This window comes from Neovison vison, chromosome 3 (assembly GCF_020171115.1).
Source record: "Neovison vison isolate M4711 chromosome 3, ASM_NN_V1, whole genome shotgun sequence".
In the NCBI taxonomy this organism is placed as follows: Eukaryota; Metazoa; Chordata; class Mammalia; order Carnivora; family Mustelidae; genus Neogale; species Neogale vison.
Window position 1 is genome coordinate 159,522,928 of NC_058093.1, and position 21,256 is coordinate 159,544,183.

Sequence of the window (21,256 nt, forward strand, 5' to 3'; positions counted from 1 at the left end):
AGATATAAAAATTCTAGACCATTTGAACTTATTCTGACCCAAAGTATTGATTCTGCTTCTTATTAAGCACACATTTGGAATGATAAGATTAGGAGATAAAGTAGAGTTCAGATATTTCTAATTCCTTGTCTAACCTCAGAGATCCAAGGATCAAATAGCCTGCCTCTCACAGCTCCTTTCAGAGGGAAGCTTTGTGCACACAGCACAGACCAAAACCCACTTTAACTGCCTTTTGTCAGAGAAGATGGAGACAATCAAGAAGTTTAAATGAAAAGAAAAATCTGGAAAAATTATCAAAGAAACCCCATAAAACAAATTTTAATGGGGGCTTCTAAAGTTCAGGACCTCAGCAAAACATCTATCTCTTTAAAAGAAAGAAAGGGGCACACAGAAGGGTAGACATGGAGCTCAGAATCCCAGTCAGTTCAATGCCTCACTGCGAGCAACTGTATAACATAAAATTCTCGGGCCTGCTGTTCAGTCATGATTTTGTTTTTACAAGAAGAAACGTAGAGTCACCAATATCCACCAGAGACAGGAAGAGAGGCTTTCCTTTCCCATGCAAGGCTACGGTGGGAGTGCCGATTTATTTAGATTCTAGGGAGCACGACAAATTAGTCAAGAACGTGCAGAGCTGGCCAAGACCTGGAGAGAACAGCGCTTACCACGCCTCTTCCTCCAAATCTCTGGTGTCAGATCTAATTAACTACATGTGCAACAAGCGTCCTCCACCAAACCCAAGATGAGCTCAACCATGTCCCAGGGACTCTCTCGTCTCTCCCTAATGAGGAAGCATTTCACTTCCCGGGCCCCTCAGCAAACACCTTCTAATTCTTTTAATTAAATGTAGAACACTGTCTATACGCTAACACCCAGAGCAAACGGTTTCTCAATCCGGCACTGAGTGCTTGCATACTCTACCCCCACCTTACTAGGAAAGCAATTAGAAGCAGTGTAGGCCGCTGTGACAGCTTCCATCCACCGCTGAGGCCAGAGAATGATCTAGATGCTCTTTTCAAGTTTTTATTATGGAAATTTTCGAACATACGCAAAGTATGAGAGAGCCTGTGAAGACTGCGATGGCTTCATCACCCCTGATAGTCCAACAAGCACCAACCCCATCCAGGTTTGTGTTATTTCATACGACACTCACTGCCCCCAAGCCCAGACTTTAAAGTAAATCCCAGATTATCGCATTTCATCTGTAACTATTTTAGTATAGATCCCTAAAAGATAAGGATTTTTAAAAACCATAACCATTATAACACTGTTCCACTTAAACTAATTTTTTAATACCATCAACTATCCAACAATGTGAACCTTTTTTAAAAAAAAATATTATTTATTTATTTATTTGACAGAGAGAGAGAGAGATCACAAGTAGACAGAGAGGCAGGCGGGGGCGGCGGGAGCAGGCTCCCTGCTGAGCAGAGAGCCCCATTGGGGCTTGATCCCAGGACCCTGAGATGATGACCTGAGTCGAAGGCAGACGCTTAACCCACTGAACCACCCAGGCGCCCCCAATGTGAACCTTTTTGATGGAAGTCAAAAGCTACCACATTTCTTTGAGTTTATATCATTATATTACTACTACCATTGGGACAGGCAGCCACCATTGCATAATAGATACACTTTCTGTGTACTGCTATCTCACACCTTCCTCTTAATCCTTAAGAGGATTGCTTCTTAATCAAGAAGTTGCTTCTTAATCCAGATAATCAATCAATCATAGTTGCTTCTTGGTTAAAAAGCAACTATGCCAATGGAAGCTTGTAGGAGATGGTCACAGCACTGGGTTCCCAGAGAGCCATGCCTCCGTTTCCTCGTTCTTGTGTACCCACCCCTCTACACTGAGTCCATGGGACTTGCTTTGGCCAATGGGACATCAGCAAACATGAAGGAAACAAGGCTTGAAAGGTGTTTGCACATTGGGACTGGCCCTTCTAAAATGCTGCTACCATGTGAAGAGGTGTGGGCTAGCCCACTAAAGATACATAGCCCAGCCAAGAGTCAGCACCCAAAGCCAAACCAAGTGAATGAGGCCATCTTAGAACACGCAGCCCCAGTCAAGCCACCAGATAACTGCAACAGCATGAGACTCTAGGCTGAACCAGGCCCAAATGTCTGAATCACAGAATCATGAGCAAAATTGCTGTATTAGGTCACTGTTTTTGGCTTGCTGGCTATGCGGCAATGGGAATGGACATACATTTTAAAAATCACCTATGATATGAGAGGACTTTAAGAGACTGGACTTATTAGTTAATGATCCCTAACATTCATAGCAATCCCTCTCTTTCAGGGTCTCTGGGTCCAATTCCAACACTAGGGGGTCAAGCAATTCTTGGACATCTGCAGGGTGTCTAAGAGTTAAACTCAATTCAACTCAGTTCTGACACTATCTCCCCAGAGCCAGCATCAAATATTCTAGGTTAAGAGTTCAGTTCTACAGGACTGCCCCACTGCCTCCCACCCCAAGTCAGAAGCCAGTTGCAAGCTCCAGGCTCTTACCTATGCTTCTGACCAACCACATTGGAGGGTCCAACAACCTCCTCCTTAGGTTCAATGAATTTGCTGGCGTGGCTCACAGAACTCAGGGAAATACTTACATTGACCAGGTTATTAAATGGTAGGATAAAAAATATGAATCAACAGCCAGATTTAGAGATACATAGGGCAAGTTCCCAAACAAAGGAGCTTCTGTCCTCATGGAACTTGGTGGAATGTGGGAGCATTCTGCTTCCCCAAGATTGAAAGTTCTCCATAGTAGACCCAAGAGCTGTCCTCTTGGGTATTTATGGAGGCTTCATGATGTAGCCTTGATTGACAAGTCATGGGCCATTGGCTGATCCAACCTCCACCCCTCTGGCCCCAGGGGGTCAAGGTTTGGGACTGAAAATTCCAACCACTTCATCACATCACTGGTCCTCCTTTGGCAACCAGTCCCCACTGTTAAGTGCTTTCCAAAAGCCACCTCACTAACACAACAAAGTATGCCTTTATCACTCTTTACACTTGGGAAATTACAAGGGTTTGGGGAGCTGTGAGCCAGAAATGAGGATAATGACCAAATACATATTTCTTAAAATAAATCACATTATCACACTCCCACCCCCAAAGTCTCCAGCCTTAATATGCTTTTCCATTACCAGGACCACATTTTTAGAATCAAAACTTAGAACATAGAATCTGACAAAAGATTTTGTATTTTGAATCCTGAATTTCTGTATTTGAAAACTTACATAGAGCTATAACAATTAAAATGAATTTAATTAAACAGGAATTAAACACCTCTCTGAAATGGATTTAAATTACATGGAATTGGGCCTGTCCCCAGAAAGTCCAGGACATGTGGTCACCAGACATTCTCCACTATTAGGAAGAATTCTAGAAGCCCAACCACGTTCTCTACAATTACATGAAAACATTCATAGTTTTTTGTGAGGAAAAGCCTGGCTCTGCATATAGACCTCCTTGCTCTCCCTGCAGATATTGAACTTAGTTGTCCTGTGGCAGTAAATATTTTTCAAAACATTCACTTTCAGAAAGGAATAAAAACCCTGACTCTGCCCACTATCTCAAGCATCGAGCTGTCCCCTTGAGGTATCTATCACTCAAGGCATCTTTCCTTTAAGATAGCTGCATTCTGATTAAATCATGCCCATTCTTCATCTGGGCATCTGGCAAATACAGTCCATAAAACAAGTGATATTTAAAAGGGACCTTCATTTGAGTACTTACTGAATGTCTACTGTTGATAGGCACACTGCTGGGTCCTGGGGCCAAAGAGAGAAATGGGACATGCCTCAGAGTAGCAGCTCAAAGGAAGACTGACAGACAAGTCTGTCCTGAGGACTGCTCAGTCCGAGGTAGGGTCATAGTGAGTTCTCTTAAGTTGTGAGCAAAGAGGAGGGGACAGGCAGCTGGAACTTCTTTTATCTTGCCATGAAGGTCTTGTGGATAAGGGGACAGCTATGGTGACCCCTACAGGAGTAGGAATTTGCCAACTGTGAGAACAGGAAGGAAGAACTCAAGGCAAAGAAGAGAGAATGAAGGAAAGCCCCCTGCTCTCCCTGGCAAAGACCTGCCTTCTGTATTCCAGAGACAGGAGGGGACTTCAGAGACATTGTAGGAGTGGCCAGAGACAAGGCCACAGGATTATAAAGGCTACGGATAATGTAGGTCCCTATAACAACTCAAGGTATCTGGGCTCCATCCTGCTGGCCACAGAAAAGTTTTCTCATGTATCCATTCACTCATCTGCTTACTTGAGAGTTTGTTCTCTTAAACAGAGGAATGGCATAGTCAGATCTGACTGTCAGGAGGATCCTTTCTTCAGTTGCTGGGAGTTAGGCCAGTGGAGAAAACAGAGAGGCCTCCCTGGGATGCAGCCCTTGCAGGACACCAGCCTCGCCAGGCTCAGGTCATGCTGCTTTCCCAGCCCCTGACCCCTCTGGTCACACCTCTTTTTTACCCTTTGCACCTGCCAAGCCAGAGCTCCTCCCCTGCTTTGCCCTCCATCACTATCCTTTTTTAGGCCCTCTTCTCAGAAGATGTCTTCCCTGCCCCTGCCTCACTTTCTCACCCCTACTTCATCCTGCCTCTCTCCATCAACATGTTTGGAGCTTCCAATTCTCAGTATATTCATGCACTTGGCCACTGTCCGCACCCCGTGAGAGTATCCACTCCCTGAAGGCAATGAGCTTATCCATCTAGCTCACTGCTATGTCCCGGGGTCTGGAATAGGGCCTGGAACATAGTAGGTGCTCAATGAAGTGGTGCTGAGGAACAAATGAATGAGAAGAAGATATCATAATAATCCAGGTACGAAACAACAGGATCAGAGCTAGGGGAATGGAGAAGAAAGTGAGGTTGTCAGTGATCAGATTTCTAAATGGGAGGGGAGGGTGCAGAGGAAGGAAAAAAGGAGTCTAAGATACTTCTAGGTATGTAACATGGGAGACTCTATTGCTTATAGAAGTGGAGAAATGAACATATGATACAGGATTTTTCTCTTCTTCGTGGGAGAAGAATGAAATTCAGTTAAGGCTGATCCCATGTCGTGTGCAGGTTCTAAGCAGCCGTGTCCAGCACAGAGCACCTCAGGCCCCATCTGTGTCCCTCTACACTGTTACATTTAGCTGCTGGAGGAATCTGCTACTTGCTTGTCTTAGACTACAGGTTTAAAGTTCCTTGGACAGAGACAGAACTTCTCTGTATTTTTAGCCCCAGCACAGTATATGATATATACTAGGCCCCCATGAATGAATGTAACACAAGAAGAGAAGCAGGCAGAGAAGCAGGCGTTGCCTTGGCAAAAGCTCAAGGTCAAATATCAGCCGCTAGCCTCAAAAGCTGCTGAGCTCACTCGGTGAACCTAAGCAGGCCACACAGACTGAGAGAGAAGGTCTGATAAGGAAACCCCAACACTGCAAGGGAGGTCAGAGAAGGTCCCAAGGGAGGACACTGAGGAGGAAGATCAGAGAGCTATCCGGGAGCCATTTGTATGCTTAGTCACCAGAAATACACAAGACGCAACACCCAAGAGTCATCTAAGAAACACTAGCATCATTCTTTCAAAAGGCTAGCGAAGCAGTGATGTCCCGCCTGATAAAAAGGGCATAGAAAGCAAAGGAGAGGAAGAGAAGAGGTGGGGGCAGGATGAGGGGAAGCCAGTCTTACACTTAAGAGTACTTGTGTACAACTCCTAAATAAGGTAGTAACAAACAGAATTCCAACACCATATTTTAAAAAAAGAACACATCATCGCCAAGTGCGTTACAGTCTAGGAACACGAGGATGTTTAACAAAAAGTAAGGAAATGAAATAAATAATCAATCCAAAAAACTAGAAAAATAACAACAAAGTAAACTGAAAGAGAAGAAGAAAATTAAAAGGCAAAAATTGAAGAGGAAGGAACACCTCCAAACTCATTTTCTGAGGCCAGCATTACCTTGATACCAAAACCAGATAAAGAACACACACACACACACACACACACACACACACACATTACAGGGTAATATCCCCAGTGAATATCACTGCAAAAATCCTCAATGAAATATTAGCAAACCAAATTCAACAATACATTAAGAGGATCATACACCATCCTCAAGGGGGATTTATGCCAGGGATGCAAAGATGGTTTAAGATCCACATATCAATCAACAGCATACACCATCTTAACAAAGGATAAAAATCATATGATCATCTCAGCTGGTACAGAAAATGCATCTGACAAAAATTCAATATCCATTTATGGTGAAAATTCTTAAAAAGGTAGGTATAGAAGGAAATACCTCAATATAACAAAGGCCATAGAGAAAAAAGGCAGAGCTAACATCACACTCAAAGGTGAAAAGCTGACAGCTTTTCCTCTAAGATCAGGAATAGACAAGGATGTGAGATCTCATCACTTTTAATCAATATAGTATTTGGAGTCCCAGACACAGCAATTAGGCAAGTAAAGAAATAAAAGGCTTCTAAACTGGAAAGGGAGAAGTAATAAAAGTGTCACTATTTATAGATGACATGATACTATATAAAGACCTCAAGACTCCACCAAAAAGGAAAAAAAAATTAGAACTAATAAGTGAATTCAGTAAAGTTACAGCATACAAAATGAATACACAAAATGGGTTATGTTTCTATATACTAATAATGAAGTATCAGAAAGAAAAATCAGATAACAATCCCATTTATGATTACATCAAAAAAATACCTAGAATTCAATTTAACCAACGCAGTGAAAAACCTATGTTCTAAAAACTATAAAACACCGATGAAAGGAATTAAAGACAACACAAATAAACGGAAAGATATACCATGCTGCTGGATTAGAAGAATACTGTTAAAATGTCCCTTCTACCCAAAGTCATCTAAAGATTCAATGCAATCTCCATCAAAATACCAATGGCATTTTCACCAAAGTTGAACAAATAATCCTAAAATTTGTATGGAACCACAAAGACCCCAAATAGTCAAAGCAATCTGGAGAAAGAAAAAACAAAGCTGGAGTTATCACACTCCCTGATTTCAAACTCTATTACAAGGCTATAGTAATCAAAACAGTATGATACTGGCACAAACACAGATACATAGATTAATAGAAGAGAAATAAAGCCACCAACAAACCTCTGACAAAGGAGGCAGCAATATACAATGGAGGAAAAGACAGGTTCTTCAATAAATTATGATGGGAAACTGGACGACTACAAGCAAAAAAATGAAACTGGACCAGTTCCTTGTATCACACACAAAAATAAATTCAAAATGGAGAAAAGACTTGAATATAAAACCCCAAACCACAAAATTTCTAGAAGAATATCTCTTGGACATCAACAGCTCTTGGACATCATCCTCAACAGTATCTTTTCAGACCAGTCTCTTCAGGCAAGGTGAACAAAAGCAAACATAAACAAATGGGATTACATCAAACTAAAAAGCTCTTTGTACAGCGAAGGAAACCACCAACAAAACAAAAAAGGCAGCCTACTGAATGGGAGAAGATGTTTTCAAATTATACATCCAGTAAGGGGTTAATATCCAAAATATACCAAGACACTCCAAAACTTCCCAAATAACCCAATTAAAAAATGAGCAGAGGACTTAAGCATTTTTCCAAAGAAAACATACAGATGGCCAGCAGACATGAAAAATGCTCGGCATCATGAATCATCAGGGAAACATATCAAAACCACAGCAAGATATCACCTTATACTAGTTGGAATCAGCTGTTATCAAAAAGACAAGAAATAACATGTGTTGGTGAAGATGTGGGGAAATGGGAGGCCTTGTGCATTGTTGGTGGGAATGTAAGTTGGCGTACTCTGGAAAACAGTACAGAGATTCCTCAAAAATTTACAAATAGAACTACCACTTGACCCAACAATCCCACTTCTGGGTATTTCTCCAAAGAAAATGAAAATACCAATTCAAAAGAGATATAGGCACTCCTATGTTTATTGCAGTTTTATTTATAATAGCCAAGATATGGAAGCAACCTGAGTGTCCACTGACAGATGAATGGATAAAGAAGATGTGGTATATACACACAATGGACTATTACTTAGCCATAAAACAGAATGAAATCTTGCTATTTGCAACAACATGGGTGGACCGAGAAGGTATAATGCTAAGTGAAATAAGTCCAACAGAGAAAGACAGATACCATATTATTTCACTTATATGTGGAATGTGAAAAAACAAAACAACAAAACAGGCTCATAGATACAAGGAACAAGCTTTACCAGAGTAGATGGGCTCAGAGGGTGGGGGAAATATATGAAGGGGATTAAGGGGTATAAACTTCCCGTTATAAAATAAATAAGTCATGGAGATGTAATGTACAGCATAGGGAATATGGTCAATAATATTGTAATAGATTTGTACAGTGGAAGATAAGTAGGCTTATCCTGGGACCATTTCATAATGTACAAAATGACTGAATCATTATGATGTATACCTAATAGGATATTGTATGTCAACTATACCTCAATTTTAAAAACAAGCACTGAGGGCCCCTGGGAAGCTCAGTAGGTTGAGTGTTTGACTCTTGATTTTGGCTCAGGTCATTATCTCAGGGTGGTGAGATAGAGCCCCATGCTGGGCTCTGGGCCACATTCAGTGGGGAGTCTGCTTGAGATTCTTGCTTTCTCTCTGCCTCTCCTCCCTGCATTCTTGCTCTCTCTCAAAATAAATAAATAAATCTTTAAAAAGAAATAAAAACTATCGAGTTGCAAACAGAAAAGCAGTGCAAATCATATATGTCAAAATTATTATTTAAAAAACAACAAAATAGACAAAACTACAACTTTATCAAGAATTACAAACAAAAATTACAAAATAGCCACTGACATAGAGAAAGTTAAAAACATTCATAGGAGATTATATGTCTCTTTGTTAATCTACTTAAAATCCAAAAGAAATGAATGATTTCCTAGTAAAATATAATTTAGCAAAATTGATCCCAGTGAAGATACGGAGTTGCCAAAGATTTTCTCCTGCCTCCACCAGTCCACGCATGCAGACACACACACGCACATACAGACACACTCCTCTTCACAGGCCCACACAGTTCCCTAAGGGAATTCTAGCAAATCATCAGAGAGGACAAAAATTTCTAAGTATTTTTATAAAGTGAGAGTGGGCATCCTTGTCATGTCCCTGATCTTAAGGGAAAGGCTCTCAGTTTTTCCCCATTGAGAATGGTATTTGCTATGGGTTTTTCATAGATGGACTTTATCAAATTGAGGAATGTTCCCTCTATCCCTATACTCTGAAGAGTTTTAATCAGGAAAGGATGCTGTATTTTGTCAAATGCTTTTTCTGTATCAATTGAGAGGACCATGTGATTCTTCTCTCTTATTAATTTGTTCTACCACACTGATTGGTTTGCAAATGTTGAACATTTATTTACTACAGATAATCCTCAAAAAGTTGAAAATAGAGCTACCCTATGACCCAGCAATTGCAGTACTTGGGTATTTACCCCAAAGATACAGATGTAGCGAAAAGAAAGACTATGTGCACCCCGGTGTTCATAGCAGCAATGTCCACAGTAGCCAAACTGGGGAAAGAGCCAAGATGCCCTTCAACAGACGAATGGATAAAGGAGATGTAGTCCATATACACAGTTGAATATTACTCAGCCATCAGAAAGGATGAATAACCAACTTTTGCATCAACATGGATGGGACTGGAAGAGATTATGCTGAGTGAAATAAGTCAAGCAGAGAAAATCACTCATATGGTTTCATTTACTTGTGGAACATAAGGAATAGCATGGAGGCCATTAGGGGAAGGAAGGGAAAAATGAAGGAGGGGAAATCCGAGGGGGAGAGCAACCATGAGAGATTGTGGACTCTGAGAAACAAACTGAGAGTTTTAGAGGGGAAGCGGGTGGGGAGATCGGTGAGCCCAATGGTGGGTATTAAGGAGGACACGTATTGCATGGAGCACTGGGTGTTATATACAAACAATGAATCATGGAACACTACATCAAAAACTAATGAAGTACTGTATGGTGACTAACATAACAAAAAAAGGAAGAAACAGAACATCAGAAAAAAAATATTTTTATAAAGCAAGAATAAAACTGATACTTACACAAAAAAGTATTGCATATACACACAAAGAGGAAAGTCCAAGAAGACTCAACAGCAACACTGTTTGTCAGGGCAACAACACCACGAACCAACTGACATCCATTATGAGAACAGCGGGTAAATAAACTGTCATACATTCACCAGCAGTAAAATGAGTAAGTGAGTATGCCACACAATAACATGGGTAGGTTTTTTGGGTTTTGTGTTTGTTTGTTTGCTTGTGTTTTTTTAAGGCGACTCCAGCACAGTGCTTGGGCTCATGACCCTGAGATCCCGACCTGAGCTGAATTAAGAGTCTGTAGACACTTAGACGACTGAGCCACTCAAGTGCTGCAACATGGGTAGGTTTAAAAACAACAATCAAATGAGAAAACTATAAAAGGGTACAAATGATATATTTCCCTTTATAAAAAGTTTGAGAACAGACATAATTAAACATATGTTGTTTAGGGATCCAGACTGGGAGGAAGGAGTTAAAACAGCTGGCCTGTGACCTCTTTACTCCTTTTACAGACCAATGCCTCTGGAGAAAGAAAAAAGGCAAGTGACCGCTTCTAGTCTTTCATTAAGTATGCGGTTTACCAGCCTACTTAATAAACAGCCTAGGGATACTTGTTAAAATGAGAGCTCTTGTTTCTGGAAAGCCCTTCCCAGGACAGGACTGGCTAAGGATCACCTGGCTGCGGGTTACCTGTGGTAAGTATGTATAGATCGATGGCCTCATCAGCCACGACTCTCTGAGCTATGAAGTCGAGATGTCTTGTAAGAGAATGTTACTCACCGGGTGGGGGGACCTGTGACCCCACAACTTGGAGACCTCTCCTGTTCTGGGTCTAAGAGCACACGTCTGAGCCATGACGAAAAGACCTAAGACAGACCCCTCCTTGGTCCCTCTGCATCTCTTAAGTCTGTATTCTTGACATTATTAGCATAACTAGATTAGCACAGCTAGGTAACAAGATCTCTGATCTGTCAACTGATTTGAGAATCTGAGCCTTTGCGTTAGCTCACAGAATAAGTGATTTTCAGGTAAAAGTATAAAGAAAAGAAAAGATAGTGCTGAGGCTAGTGGATACACCAGGAAGGGCTACAAAAGAAAGTGTCCTGGTAATGTCCTGATTCTTTTTTTTTTTTTTTTTTAAAGATTTTATTTATTTACTTGAGATAGAGAGACAGTGAGAGAGAGCACGAGCGAGGAGAAGGTCAGAGAGCGAAGCAGACTCCCCATGGAGCTGGGAGCCTGATGCGGGACTCGATCCCGGGACTCCAGGATCACGCCCTGAGCCGAAGGCAGTCGTCCAACCAACTGAGCCACCCAGGCGTCCCGTCCTGATTCTTAAATACAGGAGAGTGCCAGTCAGGATTCTCCAGAGAAATTCAATAAATAGGATATACGTGGAGATTTATTATAAAGAATTGGCTCTCATGATTGTGGAGGCTAACGAGACCCAAGATCGGCTGTCCAAAGGCCTGAGAACCAACAGGGTTAGGCTCGGAGGGAGTTCAAATGTAGTAGGCAACCCATGTCCCAGCTTGTTACCATCAGGCAGAGAGAATTTGTTCCACTCAACAGACTGGATGAGACCTGTCCACACTGGCAAGGGCAATCTTCTTGACTCAGTCAACTCAGGTTTTGATTCAATCTTCTTGACTCTGTCAACTCAGGTCTTCACCTCATCCAGAAACCCCCTCACAGACATGCCTAGAATCATTCTGACCAATTATCTGAGCACCTTGTGGCCCAGTCAAGTTGACACATAAAATTAACCATCACAACAGGCATTTGTTTCATTGTTCTTTAAATAACACATAGATGCTATATTTGTGAACGACATGACCTTGGTGCTAAATGTATGAAGCAAATGCAATTTGATAAAAAAAGATAATGAGGGCGCCTGGGTGGCTCAGTGGGTTAAGCCGCTGCCTTCGGCTCAGGTCATGATCTCAGAGTCCTGGGATCGAGTCCCGCATCGGGCTCTCTGCTCAGCGGGGAGCCTGCTTCCTCCTCTCTCTCTCTCTCTCTCTCTGCCTGCCTCTCTGCCTACTTGTGATCTCTCTCTGTCAAATAAATAAATAAAATCTTTAAAAAAAAAAAAAGATAATGAGTGGAGAACACCTTAGAAAAGGTTGGTGTGAAGGGGAAGAGGGAGATGAGGAGGTAGCTTGAGAGTTGGGTAGGCTCAGGTGCAGCCTGAAACAAACACAAATTCCTGGAGTAGGTATCCAGGCCACTTTTCCTAATTCTCTCCTAGCTGGTTCACTAATGGGAAATTTACCTGCATTATGCCATCTTCCAATATATATTGATTACAAAGAATCCAAAGCTGTATTCCTGTAAGCCTCGGGTTGAGCAGTCTCAGAGATGGGAGTTCCGATCAGGTGCAAAGGAGCTAAGGTAAGAAAGTATCTGTACTGGGGAAAATCCACCTTTCACTTTCCTGTAAGCCGACTGTGTTTAGTTTCTTCCTTCCCCATCTCTGGTATTCTTAAGTGAACCTCTCATTTACGAGCCATAAGAATATGGCTCTCCACCATCCACTGGCTTTCCAACGCCACGTGCCAGTGATAACGACACACATAAGTCAGAGCAGATACCCGGGGGAAAGAGTTTCAGCTGGAGAAGATGCCCGGAGCGGGGACACAAGGAGTAGACCTGCTGGGTAGTTATGGGAAGCTTTAAGCTCTGATAACAAGTATCTCTGGTTCAGCTTCTTCTGATCTCTCCTAAGATCACATAAAGATAATTCTGTTCTGTCCCTCATTGGTCACTTTTTATGACAATGATTTACAGCAGATATTGAATTACATGTCAGTCTCTCCAGTTCTATCCAGTAAAATCCCAATGGAGGCTCTTAACTGGGAGATATCCCTCCAAGAGCTCTACCCATGCACAGAAGTTTATGAATAAAGCTGTCTGTCATAACAGCATTTCCAATTGCAAAGAGTTTGGAAATAATCCAAATCTGAAAAAAGGGAGATTGGCTATATTATGGTACATGCATATGGACAGAATGTTGTGTCCCTAATAAATTAAGTTCTTGAAGATTTAATGACCAAAAACACCCGGCTCCCACATATTTACCAGTAAAGATTCAGTACACAACACCGTAGAAAGACAATTATCTCCACAGTTAAGAACGTACACCTACCTATACAAAAAAGGCTAGAAAAATGGATCAAAATGTTAACCATGGTTAGTAATAAAATCATGGGTGACTTTTTTCCTCTTACACTTATATATTCCTCAACAAGTACATCATTTTTACAAGTGGAAAAAGGAAAGATTAAAACTATATATCACTATGAACAAAACTGATCAGTTAGGTCAGAAGTAGAACAATACAACCCTTATACTGAGAAATATACATGAAAATTTATATTTGATAAGAATCTAGTATCCAGAATACATTAAGAATCCTTACAGTTCAGGAGTAACAAAACAACTCAATTTAAAAACAGGCAAAGGATCTGAACAGACATGTCTCCACAAAAAGAATAGAAAAATGGCCAACAGGCACAAGGAAAGAGGCTCAACATCATTGGTCACTGGGGAAATGCAAATCACAGCCAAAATGTGTACCACTTCACACCCACTGGGATGGCTGTGATTTTTAAACAAGGACAGTAATAAACATCGAGGAAGATGAAAACAAGTTGGAACCCTTGGGGCAACCTCTGTGGAAAACAGTCTGGGGGTCTCTCAAAGAGCTATGCGTCCAGTTACCATTATGACCAGCAGCTTTACTCTTTAGATATATAGCCAAGAGAACTGAAAGTAGATGTCCACACAGAAGCTTGTACACAGATGTTCATAGCAACATTATTCATAGCTGCCCCCCCAAATGGAAATAACCCAAACGTCCATCCGGTGATGAACAGATCATCAAAATGTGGTGCTATCCAACAACGGAACGTTAACACAAAACGGAAGTACAGATACATGCTTAAAATATGGCTGAACCCTGAAAACATGTTAAGTGAAAGCTAGTCCCCAAAGTCACATGTTGTATGGTCCCATTTATAGGAAATGTCTAGAAAAGGCAAATCCGAGAGAGAGTAAATTAGTGGTTTGGGAGTATCCAGTATGGGGGCAGGGAGAAATGGAGAGTGTCTGCTAATAGGTATGGGGTTTCTTTTGGGGATGATGAGTACATTCTGGACAAAGTCCTCAAGGATAGCCTAGTTCACACCATTATTATGGGTAAGCAGGTGTCTGGTAGTTAGCTTTCCTGTTTAGTCACACACCCGAGGGGAATCAGATCTCCAGATTCTGCCCCCTTCAGGCCAAGAAAGGAAAGGGGGACAGTGAGGATCAGCAATAAGGAATGTGGTTCACAGCTCATAAGATATGCTCTAACCCTCAGAGTCCAGACAAGAGTCACATCAGATAAGTAACTTTAATAAGGGGGCATTTGGCTTAAAACTAACCCAAAGGGAAGGGTTTGAACTCAAGTCAACAAGGCCACAAAGTCATGAGGTGTCACCCAAATCAAGGCCACCTTCCTAGATGGGTCACAGGTGTGACTGTGTAGGGCTCCATGCTCACACTCTGCAGGGCTCTGTGCTTGGTTTAATACTCTTTTGCTAGCTTGAAATTCTTATTAATTTTATCTTTACATTTCTGGGTGGTTTTTTATTTATTTATTTTTTGAGAGAGAGAGAAAGAGAGTGTGTGTGTGAGCAGCACAGGTGGGTGGGGAGGAGAAGAGGGAGAGGGACAAGAAGACTCCATGCTGAGGTCAGAGCCCGACATGGGGTTTGATCCCACGGCCATCACAACTTGAGCTGAAATCAAGAGTCGATGCCTAACCGACTGAGCCACCCAAGCCTCCCTTAACTTGTGTTTTACAGGTGAAGTCCAATGGAACAAGGGAACATGTGCACGGGAGGAGAAGAAGTTACAACAGGCACGTGTGCCAATCCTTGCACGCATTAGCACAGAGCGCTGAGAGCTGCACGGTCAGTGGGAGCTCAGGGAGAACCAAAATGAGTACAAGGTTAAGTGTGCTCCCTTGTAACTAAGCCCTGTAACCCCAGAGGCCTTCCATGCAAACAGAAGGGGCTTTGAATGCACAGAGATGGCAAACCACGGGTCCTACCACATCCTTTCTTACCTGGGCTACTCTGCTATACTGGCCAACCACTTATGCTGAAATGATGTAGAAAAACTGGAAAGATAAGGCAGCCCACAGGTACTCTCCCTTTCAGCCCTTCCTTACTCACCAGCTGAAGGGAGAGGGTTAACAGAAGGAACACGTGACAAGAAGTGAAATAACAACAGACTTCGTCCCCTATGGTGTTTCCACCATTCTGATGGGAACAAGATACACAGGCCTGTAGGAGCTCGGAACTGGAAATTGCAGAGGATTCTGCATGGAAGGTAAATACTCTTAGAGTTGCATTTTTTTTTTTAAAGATTTTATTTATTTATTTGACAGAGAGAGATCACAAGTAGGCAGAGAGGCAGGCAGAGAGAGAGAGAGAGATGAGGAAGCAGGCTCCCTGCTGAGCAGAGAGCCCGATGCGGGACTCGATCCCAGGACCCTGAGATCATGACCTGAGCCGAAGGCAGCGGCTTAACCCACTGAGCCACCCAGGCGCCCTACAGTTGCATTTTGAACTGGCATTGTGTAATACAAAAATGGATGGTAAAATCTATGCTAATATTTTAAATTTTAAATTTTTATTTCCTTACAAGGGCCTTAAATAGCAAATAAAACACCATAACGAAGCAAGAGAGAGCAGAGAGGAAAGGGAAAAACTGTGTAGCATCTTGAACAGTAAGCGAGTGACCGAGTGCCTCCTCCTTCGGGGGATTTTGCCTTTGAGGGAGCACCGGCAGCGCCTGGAGGCTTACACCGCACAGACCGCTGTGCGCGCTCTCTGAGCTTGCGATCCAGGAGGTCTGGGGGGACGGGAGCCCCAGAACCTACCTTCTGTAAAGCTGCTATGTGCTGTGGATGCTGCTGCCCCTCGCTCAGAACTACGCGACTAGAATGTGTCCACCTCAGCCTCTGACAAGCTGTACGACGCCATCCAGAAAGTTCAGGCTGTTACCTCGTAAATGTTCAGTTGCTCCACCAAGTCCAGGTCCGTCCCTTTCTTGTTCAAGTGCCGCTGGGACACGGCCGCAATGCCCAGCTCTTCCAGGCAGTCCACCACATCGTAGAAGCTGTCCTGGTCTGGCAACCCCGATAGTGTCTAAAGAAAGAACGGGACACGAACATGTTTTAGGGGACCGTCTCAAGGCTAGGCAGCAGCCAGCATTATAACTATATGGGACAAACCAAGACAGATGATCAGATCATTTGAGAAAAAACTCCTTTAGTGTGGTAAGCAGAACGCACCCCCAAAACCCCACCCTGGCATATAGGTTCTGTATTATCCCCTTCCTTGAGTCTAAGCAGAACACCCCCATCACTGAAGTACATTACATGACCACAGGGAAGGGATTTTACAGATATTCATCACCCAAAGCAGCTGATTTTTAGTTAATCACAGGGAAGATTATTCTGGGTGGGCCTGACCTAATCAGGTGGGCCGCTTTAAAGCAGGTTTAGGCATTTCCGGAGCTCAGAGACTAGGAGAGAGATGACCCTGCTGGCCCCGAAGCAGCAGCAAGCCACCACGAGTTCTCCAGCTGCAAGGAAATGAGCTCTGCCAACAACCACAAAAGCTTGGAAGAGGATCCCAAGCCTCAGACCAGACTCCAGTCCTGGTCGATACCTTGACTACAGCTTTGTGAGACTCTGAGCAGAGGACCCGGTTAGGCGGTGCCTGGAGCCTGTCCCATGGAAACTGTGAGATGCTAAGTCTGTGTTGTTTTAAGCTGCTAAATTTGTGGTAATTTGTTATACAGCAATAGAAAACTAACACGCTCCGTGATGAGAAACTCCTATTAGGACCAATCTCCCCACAGCTGGCGTTATAACAATGTAATGATTCCTTTTTCTTTCAACTGGGCAGGCCTTCCCCTTGGTCTAAGAAATTTAGGAAAACATGAGAAATTTCAAAGTAGCAACCACAAGACGAAAGGATAACCCAAGTACAGGACGGGGGTGGGGCGAAGAGCTGACTTCTCTTTGAATTCTGTGTCTCTTAAAAGAAGGATGATCTCTCTCAGATGGACCTTCTGCTCAGAACTAGAGGACCCTCAAGGTGATTTACTGCAAGCCCTTATCTCATGGGAGGATGGTTAGGGAGGAAAGGGGTTTGCCTGAGGGAACAAGCAGTTCCTGCAGACCTGGGACAACCTCTCCTCTACTCACACACTCATGCTTCTGTACAAATTATTCTGGCCTGGAATTCCAAACACGGGTCTTTATTTCATTGTCTTTGCACTTCCAAGAACCCTCCATGTAGATTTCAAAATTATTCTGAACTCAGAAAGGACCAACACTGACCTAAGAACGGTTCACAGCACCAACTTTTCTAATGCCTCTATTTGGGGGCTATTAATAATTGGAAAGAACGTCTCTATTCATGGCCCAAATAATGGCTTTTTCCTTTCAATGCTGAGTGAAGAGGATACAACTTACTGCTGTTGAGATCAGAAATGAGTGAAAAATAACTGGGACGGGATAACTTAGTCCATCAGGGGCCTCAGCAAGGACCCAGAGCAGGAGGCTGTAAACCAGTCAGACTCTGTAATAAACAGGTGCTCACACCTACGGGGCCAAGTGGGAAAGCACAGGCCAGCACCTGCCAGTGCCAGGCAAGGCGGCACCTCCGCATTAGCTGACCACAGTCCTCAGAGGGGTCCCTGGCTCCTGATACTAAATGAGAAAGTATGCAGAATCCGTCATCAGAACGACCCAACTTCTGGTTTTAGTGAAAACCCTTGAGCCTGTTAAAACCCTTGAGCCTGTTAAAAGATGAGGAAAAGAAAACAGGACCCCAAGCCAGGGCCGGGCTGGTGCATGGAGATGCCATGATGGCGGGCCCTGCCAAATCCCCCACTTGAGGAACCTAGGTGAGCTGACATTTAGTGGTGTTGGATTTAAAAGTTCCAACTCAACTGTGGAGGGCCACGAGGAGGCACGGGGGGTTCTCCTCTCCTCTCAGTTCCTTTCCCTTCTTCTTTCCTCTTTTCCCTGCTTATAAAAGTCTCCAAAGGGTTAAATTCCTCGATCTAATTCCCATGGCCTTAGCGAGCCCAACCGTGATGGCTGGTGAGGCAGGGTGGGGGTGGGGGCACTGTGGTTACTATTAGTCAAACAATTAGGTCCAAAGAACCAAACACACTCGGGGAGACTTACTCAATAATAGGTCCAGAAGTGAGGGTATGAAGAGGTCATTTGTCATTTCCACCATGAAAATCTGGGCTGGAGCCAAGCCCACATACCAACCCCTTTGACATGTGGCTGCAGGGGAGATGGCCTTTTGCCACCAACAAACACAGGGGCTTTTCTCCAGTTGCAGGGGAAGAGGACCAACCATCCTAGAAACACATTCCCCTGTCGTCAGCTGATGATCTAACATGCCCAGCAAACTGTGCCATGCCCCCACCGCTCCCTGGGTCCTGTCCTCTTATTTCTACCCAGACACCTCATGGCTAAACTGCCTCCTTCCGGCAAAGGTGGAGGTTACCCCCAGGGAGTCAGTGAGGCAGACGTCTCTTGATGCCTTCACTTTCAGATGACGTCCATGACCCCCTTTCCTGCTTTCTCTCAAACCTCATCCTTCCGGGGCTAGTGACAGGTAAACCTTCAAAGGCATCTCTCCAAGGGAGAAATTTCTGTCCTAAAGGACATGTTCTTTGCCTCTCCTGGGTTCTCCGTGATTGCATCAAATCTTTGTTACAGGATGCCATCAGTGTGGCAAATGCCTGCACACAAATTTTCAGAGCAACATTATTTGTGAACTCCCAAAGCTGTAAAAACCCAAGTCTCCTTCAGTGGGAGAACCCACTGTGGTGTATCTGTGGCAGCAGAAAGGAGTGACTGTTAACACCCTCCGGAGCAGATCGGCCTCAAAGGCGTGATGATGAGTGACAGCAGCTAGCCTCAAAGGGTTACATCTATCCTGTATGGTCCTATTCGACGGGGATGAAATGACAAACTACAGTGCTAGAGAACAGTTGTCAGGGTAGGAAGAGGAGATCATGATCAAAGGCTAACATGAGGGTGATCTGGAGGGAGATGGGAATGTTCTATACTCTAACTGTGAAGGGTATGCATAGCTAAACAAGTTTTACAGCTGACACAGCTGAATTTTTTTTTTTTTACAAGTTTCTGGTATGGTAATTAGCAATAAATGAAATGTAAAAACAAAGGTGAGTACTCAGCATGAATCCCATCCAGGTTACCTCCCCCCAACCTCCTTCTCTGAAAGCTCCAGGCCAGCCTCGCAGGAACAGGAACAGTAATACCTCTTGTGACTCAGGCCCCCTCATCAGCCTCTTCCTATCCTATACAGCAGTTAGTACCTGAGCGCCTCAACGTGGGGGGTTCCCACTGAGGGGGTTTCAGCTGGATCAAGACGGCATTGTAGAACGTTAACGTGCACCATGAGAAATGGTTAGTTTCTGATGTTCCTTCAGATCTGATAACATGGGGTCAAGGGGTAGGAGCAGGAACGGGGGGGATTAGTATGGATCTTGGAAACCCCCCATTAATGTCCCCCCATTAAACCCCCCATTAATGCAAAGAGAGCAGACACCAGCCTCAGAACCCTAAGCAGGCTAAAATGTAGCACACTTGTTTTGTCATAAAATGTTCCTGTTTTGAATTCCATGTTATTAGTCCATCTTCTATTTTGTTGAAAGAAAACTTAGAAAAGCAATATAATAATTTCCCAGATTTCAGAGTCTGAATTTTTTCCAGACCTATATTAACATTTTGATGTATTTTTTCTTTGTTTGGAATCTCGGATTTTACTCACTGGGGCACTAAACAGGACTAAAACTCAACAAAGGAAAACAAACCCAGCGTGGGTGCCAGTGGTTTATTTGACCTTTTGGGGGGAAAGGATGACATTTGGAGTAATGTCCATAGGACTTTCTCCTGAGCCAGAGCTCATCAATGAAAGATGAGACAGAACCGCCAGAGAGAAAAAGCAAGCGAGGAATTCCTGGACATTAAGCGCCATCTGATGCCAAGAAGAATGTGACACGTGCTGGATCCTTGCCAGCCACAGGCAGCAGAATGCCTACCCCCCTCCCCCCGCAATGCTGCTGGGACCATCAGAACTGCCCAGCGCACTCTCCACCAATAGGATGGGTAGCATTGCAATGGAAAACACCAGACAAGAGGGAAAATTCCATTTTTGCTGAAGTCCATTGTTTCCAAAACAATGTCAGTGACTGAAAAAGACAGGAAATAGATGACCTTAATCTTAAAAAACAACAACAACAGACAATTGCTTTAAAATTGCAAGGTAAAATCAACTCACGAAGACATTTGAAAGCATAAATGGAATTCTTTGGATTATCCTACAGAAAAGTACTGCCCATTCCTCACCAGGACTATAGAAGAATTTTGGGTGTCCTCATCAACAGATGGCATTTCATTAAAAAGCAATCCCTGCCAATGAGCCCTGGGGGAAAACATTTGTTGTTTTACTGTATATTTCTTTTCACCTTAATAGAGTTAATGCCCTTCATTTTTCCACTGGGTTCTTAATAAATTATTGAGGGTTGTATAATTTTCTGCCCCATTCTTTGCAAACAATTACCTAATTTGCCACTTGCCCTTAGCTTTTGTTTGCGGTTTTCATTTTACAAATAAGATCTGTTTATAATTTTATGCAATAAAATATTTAAAAAGTCCTTCCCTTTGGATTCTTTTTGACAGGTTTGATGATTAACATAATCTTCTCCTACCAGAGACAAACTAATCTTCACCTCTACTTCTTAATTTTCCACTGTTTGTCGTGTTACATTGAACACTTTACTTTGGAATTCATTTCAGTATTGGTCAAAGGACGTATTTGGTTATTTCCATTTGGCACAGCCCCGCCCCCAATCATGAATGACGTTAAGCCACGCCCCCTAACTGCAGTCCAAGAGGGAGTTGTTCTGTGCGATGAGATCACTTTCAGAGCTCCTCTGCTCCAATCATCTGTCTGCTGAAGAAAGAGCCAGGACCACATTGTTTTAATCCTGAGAGCCTGCACAGCAGTTAAATATCTAGTGGAAATTACTTCTCATG

General features: G+C 43.1%; 1 protein-coding gene across 6 annotated transcripts in view; it reads right to left on the reverse strand.

Annotated features, from left to right (window-relative positions):
- FHOD3 (formin homology 2 domain containing 3) overlaps positions 1 to 21,256 on the reverse strand; it is a 456,738-nt gene that overhangs the window by 145,784 nt on the left and 289,698 nt on the right. For all 6 annotated transcript variants that reach the window (XM_044243141.1, XM_044243140.1, XM_044243139.1 and 3 more), the window contains one exon: positions 16,164 to 16,307. In XM_044243141.1, the coding sequence (XP_044099076.1) occupies positions 16,164 to 16,307 (144 nt within the window). The remainder of the gene's footprint in view (positions 1 to 16,163; positions 16,308 to 21,256) is intronic.